Source organism: Ursus maritimus, unplaced genomic scaffold, assembly GCF_017311325.1.
Source record: "Ursus maritimus isolate PB19 unplaced genomic scaffold, ASM1731132v1 scaffold_19, whole genome shotgun sequence".
Taxonomy (NCBI): domain Eukaryota; kingdom Metazoa; phylum Chordata; class Mammalia; order Carnivora; family Ursidae; genus Ursus; species Ursus maritimus.
Genome location: NW_024424341.1, coordinates 57846340 through 57855975, shown reverse-complemented (window position 1 = coordinate 57855975; position 9636 = coordinate 57846340). Strand labels below are relative to the sequence as shown.

General features: G+C 59.9%; 1 protein-coding gene and 1 long non-coding RNA gene across 6 annotated transcripts in view; both read left to right on the top strand.

Moving 5' to 3' along the window:
• Positions 1-477: 477 nt before the first annotated feature.
• Positions 478-4410, top strand: LOC121103523. Of its 2 annotated transcripts, none has more exons than XR_005835804.1 (3): positions 478-637; positions 840-1777; positions 4012-4410. It is a non-coding gene; the product is annotated as an uncharacterized LOC121103523 (long non-coding RNA). The 2 variants fall into 2 exon arrangements; XR_005835803.1 differs by having other exon boundaries at positions 2318-4410.
• Positions 4411-5565: 1155 nt separating this feature from the next.
• Positions 5566-9636, top strand: part of KCNC3 (potassium voltage-gated channel subfamily C member 3) — a 14243-nt gene continuing 10172 nt past the window's right edge. For all 4 annotated transcript variants that reach the window (XR_005835802.1, XR_005835801.1, XM_040634344.1 and 1 more), the window contains exon 1: positions 5566-6450. Coding sequence is in view for 2 of the 4 variants with exons in the window: in XM_040634344.1 (XP_040490278.1) it covers positions 5566-6450 (885 nt within the window). In the remaining 2 variants the exon portion in view is untranslated. The remainder of the gene's footprint in view (positions 6451-9636) is intronic.

Here is a 9636-nt window from a genome sequence, read left to right as displayed (position 1 = left end):
CACTCAGCTCCAGCCAAGTGTTTCCATGTAGGGAAAGCCAGATCTAGTTTGTTGGAGAAAGCTGAAAACATTATTTGAAGCCTCCCGGTTCATGAATAATAACACTCTTACTATGTGTCAGACATTCTTCCAGACTAACTCATTTATTTCTCACACATCTCTGAAATATTCCTATCAACTACACCTTCAAATTGGAAACTGAGGCACAGAGAGGTTAAGTAACTTGTCTAAGGTTGCACAGCAGCAGACGCCAAGTATACAACCTGTCCCACCGTGGTGTACAGTTGGTAAATCATGTTTAAAACATTTTTGACACTGTGAGACAACTTCAATACACCTGTGGGCTCGGTGTGCCTCACGGGCCAGCAGTTTTTGATCCACAAGTAGGTGGAGGAAAAGAAGGTTTGATCAAAAAGGAGCCAAAAGGAAGAGCCGGTAAGGCTAGAGAAGGCAGCAGGGCTTTACCACACAAGTTCCTGAGTACCTATTTTAAGCAGAGCAGGAATCCCTCAACTCCCCTGTTCTTCTTGTCCTTCAGTACCTCATCCAGTGCTCGAAAATTCCAACGCTTCCTCCAATCTCCTTCTTCCTTGGTGGGGTCTGGTTTAACCTTACAGCCCAGGACTATGTCATCCAGGTAGGTGGCAGTCACATGTCAGAGAGAGGTAATAAGGTGGGATTTGAGAGGATGGCGCTGGGAATGAGACATCACTAGGACCGAGGAGGGGCCACAGAGACACTTCTGGTGCCCGGGATAGTGGGCGGGGTCAAAGCTCTGGCTCCCGGAGAAGAGAAGGTTCGGTGCGCGTGACACCCAGTGGCCCCTTGTCGCCCTGCAGATTGCTCGGGGTGGTGTCCGCCTCTGCTTGTCTGGGTTCCAGGCCCTGGACATGCCTCCGCCTGTAGGGCCCCTCTGGATTCTCGGCGATGTCTTCTTGCGGACCTACGTGGCCGTCTTCGATCGCGGGAACCTAAGAGGCGGTGCCCGAGTGGGGCTGGCGCGCGCGCGTTCTCAGGCAGGCCGACCATGAAGGGGTGCGCCCGCGCGGGCGCAGTTCTCCGGTTGGCGCCGTGGTTAGGCGCATGCGCACCGAGTGGTAGCCGAGGCCCAGCTGCTCAATAAAAATCCATTATTTACATTGACCCGACCTGGTCCCCCCCCCCCCTTTTTTTAAATTTTAAGCACACGATTTTTTGGAGAGAAAAATTAGTGTTCAGCTCTCTGGAGCTGAGGAAGAAAGGAAGAAGAAAGGTATCACTCCTTTTCTCCAGCGCAGGACTCACGCCTGTGCGGGGGTCTTGTACTACGAATCCCATGAAGCCCTTCGCCTATGCCGCCTATAGACAAAGGCGCCCGGCACCGCGGAGCATCACGGACCTCGTATGCCTGGCCGTGTTCTCCTCTTGCCGGGGGCGGGCGCAGCCACAACATGCGTGGGAGGCGACAGGTCGCGACGGCAGCGACAGGTGGCAGTGGGGGGTGGTGGCTGAATCGTAAAGGGCTTTCCAACCCTTGTTTTAAGGGGTGGGGATACGATTCCCGCAGACTTCATCTCCTGTTCTTCCTATCTCCCCTGGGAGTCTGAGACCCCAGGGTCCGCCATAAAGGCGGGGCTTGAAGCCCCCGGGTTGGGGGGAGCTGTGCTGTCCCTCCTCCGGCGATGATGTCATTCCCCCCCCTCCGCAGCCTCTTGCTGCCCTGAGCTGCCGGGGCTGGGTCACCCCTCCCCCAACGCCAGCCCCGGATTCCCCCATCCCCGCCCCGCCTCGACTTGGGGTGAGTACGGGGGAGGGGAGAAGGCACAGGGTCCGGGGGCGGTAAGACGGCCCAAATCCCAGTTTTGGAGGTGGGAGACCCGGGAGATGAGGACTCAAAAATTACAGCGGAGAGATTCTTCCTTAATAACAAGGTTTGGGGGCCAAGGTTCTTGGAGGGTCTGGGGGACCAAGGATCGTAGGCAGAGAGTCTCCATATTTTCAGCGTTAGTGTTCGGGAGACCTTCCTTCCTGGATTTAGAATTGATAGGAATGGGGGCGGAAGAACGAGGCTGGGGTCCTAGAAATCGGGAAGCAGGAGACCGTTTCCCAATTCCAGGGCCTTGGAGAATGGGGGAGGGGAAGTTAGGAGAGGGCTCCGAGGGTGACGGAGGTGGGAGTTTGGAGCTTACAGGAATTTTGTGCCTGGAGGAGCAGGGAAAGGATAGATTGGGAAGGAGGAGGGATGAGAAAGGTCTGAAGACGAGGACAGACATTGGCCTACACCCTACTGGTGTCTGTCGCCAAAAATCGAGTCCACTTCCCTCTGGTCTGTTTGCAGGGCTGGGTGTCCCATAACCGGAGCCTACATTATGCCTCCAGAAGCCTACCCCATGGGTACAGAATCCAGGCTCACAAATCCCCCCACATAACCTGGTGGGGCCTGGGGAGGGCCATGAGGGTGTGATGGCATTCAGTTTTCCCAGGCCTGATGGAGTCTGGACTGTCCTGTTACTCCTTGCCCCGGGGCCTCCTCCCTGCTCCTATGGTCTCTAATCTGGAGTCTCACCCCATATTCTCCCCTATGGCAGCCCCCTCCCTCGCCTTCGCACCTTCTCCCACACCTTCTGACCTCTGCAAAAACGCTGATTTGGTAACTTGATCCCATGCCTGGGTGCTGTCAAAAGCAGAAGAAAAAAGTAGAGTTGGGGGGGGAGGGGAGAGGATATAAGGGAGCATGGCTGGTTTAGGTCCTTATTCTAGCCCCTACTCCCATCCCTAGGGCCTTCCCAACCCCTGCTCCAGCCACCACCCCCACTCCCAACTTGCTCAGAAACCTCACTCAACCCAAGCTAAGCTAAGTCCAGTCCCTCACCTCAAGAGTCACTGCTTCTGCCTGGGGATACACCAGAATTCAGGGCAGAGAGGAGTAGGAAGCTCCGATGTCTTTTCTCTGCCTTCCTGGGTCCCATCGGGGGCTTCAGGACTGCCCAAGGATACTGGATTAAGGAGACTGAATCGGGGGCAGTGGGGAAGCCTAGGGTCTGGGGGGTGAGGGAAGCTACCTCCCTGGTCTGCAGGACAGGCCCCACTTCTGCAACTCTCTCCGCAGTGACGCAGCCTCGAGTCCTGGCCAGGATAGGGGTTAGAGGGGGTGATGGGGGGGTCAGGGACCAAAGGACAGCGGGACAAAGTCCGAAGGAAGTGGGGACAGAGACTCAGAAGGGGAAAGAGGATAGAGAGGAAAGACACAGGGAGTGAGGATAGAGACCAGAATAGGGGGACAGAAAGAAACAGAAAGGGCAGAAAGAGAAAAGGCACTTACAGAGGAGGGAAAGTGGGAGGATGGGAAAAAGACACTGGGAGGGAGATTGTCAGAGAACAAGAGCAAGGGGGATAGAAACGCAGATGAATGGGCAGAGACGGGGGTGGGGCATACAGATTGGGAGAGGGGAGTGGAGGAGAGAGACACAAAGAAGAGGGACAGAGGGCTGGAGGGGACAGAGATCCAGGGAGAGGGAGACAGGGGCCTAGAGCAAGGGGGACAGCGACCCAGAGAGGGGGCAGACTGGCGAGGCAGGGTGGGGGGAGTGGAGGACAGAGACACAAAGAGGAGGGACAGAGACTGGGAGGGGACAGAGGCCCAGAGACAAAGGCAAATCCCTGAGAAAAAGGTACAGAGACCAGGAGAAGGAGACTGGGGGTGGGGGGACAGAGACACAGCTGGGGGTGAGAATGGGGGCAAAGACTCAGAAGGAGGGGGATAGATTCAAAGAACAATGGGACAGAGACCCAGAGGGAGGGTAGAGACTTAGAATAAGAGGGGCCAGAGTCTCAGAGTGGTGAGGGCAGAGACGAGGGGACAAACACTCAGAGAAACGGGAGAGAAAGACATGGAGAGACAGAAACGGGAGCGGGGGTGGGTGGGTAGACGATACGAACCAGCCGCTGCACCTGCAGAGGGAGGCGGCGGGCCAGGGATAGTGCGGCGGGAGCAAGCCCGCAGCCCCTGACCCGCCCCCTTCGCTCCCGCAGGCACCGCCTCCTCCCGCCGCAGCCCGGGCAGCAGCCGCTGGCCCCGCCCCAGCGCCTGCGCCCTACTACCTGGCGTCTGGCCAGCCAAGGGGGCGGGGCCGGACACGCCCCCCCAGCTACCCCCGGCCCAAACCTCTTTCTCTCCCTTTCCGCCAGGACTCTCGGACGCCTAGCCCCGCCCCATTTCTCATTGGCCCGGCTTATTTCCTCAGCCTAGCCTAGCCTTCCCAGTGCTTAGGTTTCTACCCCCCCCCCCGCCGCCCTTAAGGCTCCGTCTTCACCAGTCCTCATCCATCCCTTGGTTCTCCAGTCTGCAGTCCGCTGCTGTGTAGACTTGGTCCCCTTTTCATCATCAGTTGGAAGTTCTTATATCGCCTTCTAAAGCCCCACTGACTCTTATGACTCTCTCCCAGGTGTTCTGAGCCCCAAGACTCCTTCCAGGTCCCACCCTTCCAACCAGCCCAGTAGCTTTGTACCCTGTAGGCCTCACCTTTCCCGCAGCGTACCCATTATTCGTTCTCTACTCCCAACCCTGCCCCTCCCCCGTCTAGCCTGGTTGCTTTCAAGCCTCTTAGAACCCGGCTCCTCCCTTAGTCTTGCCTTCCCACAGCGCCTTCAAGAGGCTTTCTACCATTCGTAGACCCCACCCACCTTCCTCAGTCCCGTTCCATCCATCCTGACACTTATTCTCCAGGCCCAGCCCTGTCTAACCAGTCCAAGCTTGGAGCCCCGGCCCTTCCCCTCCCTTACTTCGCCCCCTTTCTTAGTCCTAACCAGGACTAAGAGACCAGACGTTCTCAGGTTTCCAGGCCTCGTTTATGTACACTCCTCCTCACTGGGTCTCAGTCCCTATTCCTCCGTTCAGTCCAGCCTAGTGCCATTCGCGCGAAAGTACTCGGCACTCTCCATTTCCAGTTCCCGCCCCTCGTTCAGTCTCGCCCCCTCACTCTCCCAGCCCAATTAGGACTGTTTCTAACTTTCTCAGGCCCTGCCTCTTCTTAAGATCCGCCCTGCCGCGACAAAGCGAAGTTAGGGGCCTAAGCAGGCTGTCTCCATCCGCCCCTCCCCACCGGGTCCTGCTTGCCAGCTCTTTAGGTCCTTTCTCTGTCCAATCAGGACCGTTTCCCCCATGCCAGTCAGAAGTCTTTAAATAGTTTGGACGTGTCCCCTTCCTCCGCCGCACCCGCTCCTTTTTTCAGTTCAATCAGATCTCTATCTAGTCCCACCTCCTCCGTTTTCCCAGTGCTGCCCAGCTCGGCAGCGTTAGTTGCCGGTCCCGCCCCCTCAACACCTCGCTCTCCCGCCCCTTCTCTCGGAAAGATCCAATCGGTGTGCTTCACCTGCAGCCCCGCCCCGTCCAGCTAGGCTGTGCGGAGTCCCCGACCTTCTCCCTGACTCAGCCCCGCCCTACCTCCCCCAGACCAATCAGTTCTGTTCCTCCCCCACTGAGGCCCCGCCCTCTCCACTCGTCGCCTCCTCCACCCAATCCTGTCTGCCTCTCCCCCTGCGGCCCCGCCCCCTACGGCCCGCCCCTCCCGCCCCGCCCCCCGTCCAATGCTGAGCTCAGTCTGCGTCTCGTCCTTCCGCGGGCGCCAGGGGGCCAGCAAGCAGCAGCCGGCGCCACCGCCGCAGCCGCCCGAGTCCCCGCCGCCGCTGCCCCCGCCGCCGACCCCGCCGCCGCTGCAGCAGCAGCAGTCTGCGCAGCCCGGCCCCGCCGCGTCCTCGGCGGGCCCCCCGGCACCTCGCGGGCCCGGGGGCCGGCGCGCCGAGCCATGCCCCGGGCTGCCGGCGGCGGCCATGGGGCGGCACGGCGGCGGCGGTGGCGACAGCGGCAAGATCGTGATCAACGTGGGCGGCGTGCGCCATGAGACGTACCGCTCGACGCTGCGCACCCTGCCGGGGACGCGGCTGGCCGGCCTGACGGAGCCCGAGGCGGCGGCGCGCTTCGACTACGATCCTGGCGCCGACGAGTTCTTCTTTGACCGACACCCGGGAGTCTTCGCCTACGTGCTCAACTACTACCGCACAGGCAAGCTGCACTGTCCGGCCGACGTGTGCGGGCCGCTTTTCGAGGAGGAGCTCGGCTTCTGGGGCATCGACGAGACCGACGTGGAGGCCTGCTGCTGGATGACCTACCGACAGCACCGCGACGCCGAAGAGGCGCTCGACTCCTTCGAGGCTCCGGACCCAGCGGGCGCAGCCAACGCCACCAACGCCGCTGGCGCCCACGACGCGGGCCTGGACGACGAGGCGGGTGCGGGCGGCGGCGGCTTGGACGGCGCGGGCGGCGAGCTCAAGCGCCTCTGCTTCCAGGACGCGGGCGGCGGCGCCGGGGGGCCGCCAGGGGGCGCGGGCGGCGCAGGCGGCACGTGGTGGCGCCGCTGGCAGCCCCGCGTGTGGGCGCTCTTCGAGGACCCCTACTCGTCGCGGGCCGCCAGGGTGAGCGCGCTCTCGGAGCCCCCATCCCTCCCCTCTTTCCTGGAGATCCCAGCCCTTTAGGAGTGCCGCATCCTAACCTTCAGAATCCCTTGGGCCGTCCCAGCCCCTCCTGGTCTTCCTGGTCTCTGGGCCTCCCAGGCTCTTCTAGAGAAGCCTCTTTCTCCAACCCCGAGTCTCCTGTACTTTTCTGAACACACCCCCCTCTCCCTGCCATCCCCAGATTTTCGGAAGACGCTTCCGCAACCTTCAGAATCCCCCATATCCCTCCAAACCCCACCCGGCTTCCCTAGGCTACCCGGGACTCTTAGAAACTTCTGACCCCACTGTGAATCTCCTGGGCTTCTCTGAACAACCTCACTACCTCCTTTCCTAGACTCATCTGAGACCCTCAGAAGAACTTCCTCCAGCCCCGAGTCTTCTGAGCCCCTGTAAATACTTTTCGCCTCTCTTGGTCACCCTTCAGACCCCTAGAGAACCCCTCTGCAGCCCTCAGTTTCTTGGACCATCCCCAGACCCTCAGAAGACCTCCCTTCTTAACCTTCAGCATCCCAGACCCTGTGAACACTGCCCCCGACTTTCCCTGCCCCCTGCAGCTCCTCTGAAGCCCCTTTTCCAACCCTCAGTCCCTCAAATTCTCCCAACACCTCCCTGATTCTTTCTCCCTATGCCCCTCTCCCCACACCTCCCCCTCTCTCCAAGTTTGAGTCTTCTGGCTATTTTTGAACCCCACTTCTGTTCTCAGAGTCTTAGAAGACTCTGCCTCAATCTCAGAGCCTCCTGGACCCCTGTGAATCCCCAAACCACTTGTTCTGGCTAGCACACTTTCCCCCTCCCCCTACTGCAACACGGAGTCTTGGGGAGCCTTCCCTCCTGGGACCCTTTCCAGTCTCCTGTGTATCTCTGTGTGCAAATCTCTTCCTGCATCCTCCACGCCAACTCCCATCCCAAGGACTTTCCCTATAAAGCTCCAGACTTCCCCCAAGCCTTTCACACTCCTCCTCAGTGTCTCCAGAAGAGTCTTGAGCCCCCATAATATGTCTTTCCTCTCCAGAAGCTCCCATATGCCTTCTTCTTCATCCACAGATTCTCCCAGCTTCTTCTCCCTTCCCACTCTTTATCTCTGGGATCCCCCAACCAGAGCCTCCCGGTCCTTTTCCAAGTCAATCAGTTGACTTTTCCTCCTGTTCCAGAACTTTACTGAACTTCAATCTTTGGGACTCCCCCCCCCCCCCCCTTATCTGTCCCAAAACTTCCTTCTCAGAATAGCTCCCAATTCTTTCCACTCTGCCTTGGTATCTTTCCACTGGCCCCTACCCCAGCCTTGCTCACGCCCCTTTCCCCAAGCTCCCTACCCCCCCATCCAAACCCCAGGACTGGGCCCCTCTGCTCCCCTACCCCAAAGTGAACCAGAGAGCCCACACTCTAGCCTTATCTCCCTTGAAATGCCAGATTTTTCCCAAGCTCCCTTCTTCTTCCCCAAGAAACTTCCTTCAACCATATCTAACTTCCTAGGCTAAATAGTTACCCTCCCCCTTTGTTCTCCCTTGAACCTCGTCCTCCTACTAACTTCCTCCCTGTGTTGGAAGAGAGGGGAACAGCTCAAAATGGGGGGGGATCAGAAAGGAGGGGAAACAGGAACAACTCCGGGGCCCCCTCCTAGCCTCCCGGGGACCCAAACACCCGGAGGAACCGGTCCGCTCCCTCCCCCCACCGTGCCGTGTCCTGGGCCGGGAAGGACGCGGAGCCGCAGTGCCGCATTCGCGCCAGGGGAGGGAGCAAAGGGGGGGGGGAACCTAGAGGCACCGCATAAAGTTTGGTCCCGGGAAGCGCTGAGTTGGCGAGATTTGGGGCTGGGTGGGGGGAGGTGGGGAGGAGGAGGTTCCGAAGGGACTTGGCCCTAATTGCCCCCTCGGCCTCTGAGTGGCCTCCTCCCCCATGGCCTGGGGCGCCCTTCTCTCGTGACCCCATTGAAGGGTGCTGAGGTGAGACCAGGGGTCCGGGACAGTTACGGGGCGGGGGGGAGGTTGTCACTCACTTACTCCACAAATGGTTTTTGAGTGTCGGATTGCCAAGTACTTTCCAGCCTACAAGTGAGAGAGTTTGACAGAGTTGGGAGCAGAGGCCAATGCAACGTGGAGAGTACGGCCCCACCTTATCCTCGCTCCCCTCCCCGTAATTTTTCCTTTCCTTCTTACAGGGACTCCTGGCCCTCCTGCCCCTTCTGCTTTTGAACCACCTGGGGGCAAGGGGTTAAACTAGTCCCGACGCTGTCCAGCCTCTACAGCTGCGCACTGCAGCGGGTGCCCACCTTTCCTTCCTTGCTTTGGGAGGGAAGGAGTTAAACTCCTGGCCCGAGGCCTTCCGTTCCGAAGCGGCGGCACTGCGGCTGCGTCCTGCTTGCTCTACTCCGGCCCGGGAGGGGTTAAGACCGCTCTCAGCCGCGGCGGCTGCGCACTGCGGCGGGGGAGCTGGCCGAGGTGCTGGCCGAGGGCGCGCCCCGCCCCCCGGCCCGGCCGGCCCGCCCCCACTGCGGTGCCGCAGCCTGCGCCGCGCACCCGTCTCGGAGGGGGCGGGGAAGCACCGGGCATGCGCTGTGCGGCGGCCTCTGGCCTCTTAAACCACTGCGGAGAAACGAGGAGGGGGCGGGGCAGAGAGAGACAGCGCTGACCCCAACCCACCCCAAGGTTCAGGGCACTGTCTGCGGCAGACTCGGGCCCACCTCTCTGCTCTGCACTTCAGGTTAAAGTTGAGCCTTCCCAAGCCCAGACCCCGCCTCCCAGCCCTGTGGAGGAAGGGGAGTGGCTGAGGGGCTGTGTTGGCCCCCAGCTCACCCCAAGGTCTAGGATCCTGTCTGCAGTCGGAGCCTGGGCCCCCACTTTTCTCTGCATCCCTGATTAAAACTCAAGCTACCCAGGCCCTCCTTCCTCCTCTACCCAACTGATTAAAGCCGCTCTTCGCCTTAACACCAGTCTCCTTCTCCCTGCAAGGCACTAACCCCACTCTTTCCTTCTCTCTGCATAATTGATGAAGCCCATTGTCATCTCCAGGGGTCAGCTCTGTCCCCTTCCTTCTCTAAGGTCTTGACCGCACCCTGCTCCTCAAGGTTTTCTTCAAAATCCACACCGTTGCGTGCAGGACTCTGGTCCTCCCCATCTTGAAATAACCCATGTGTGCCCCCCCCCCCCC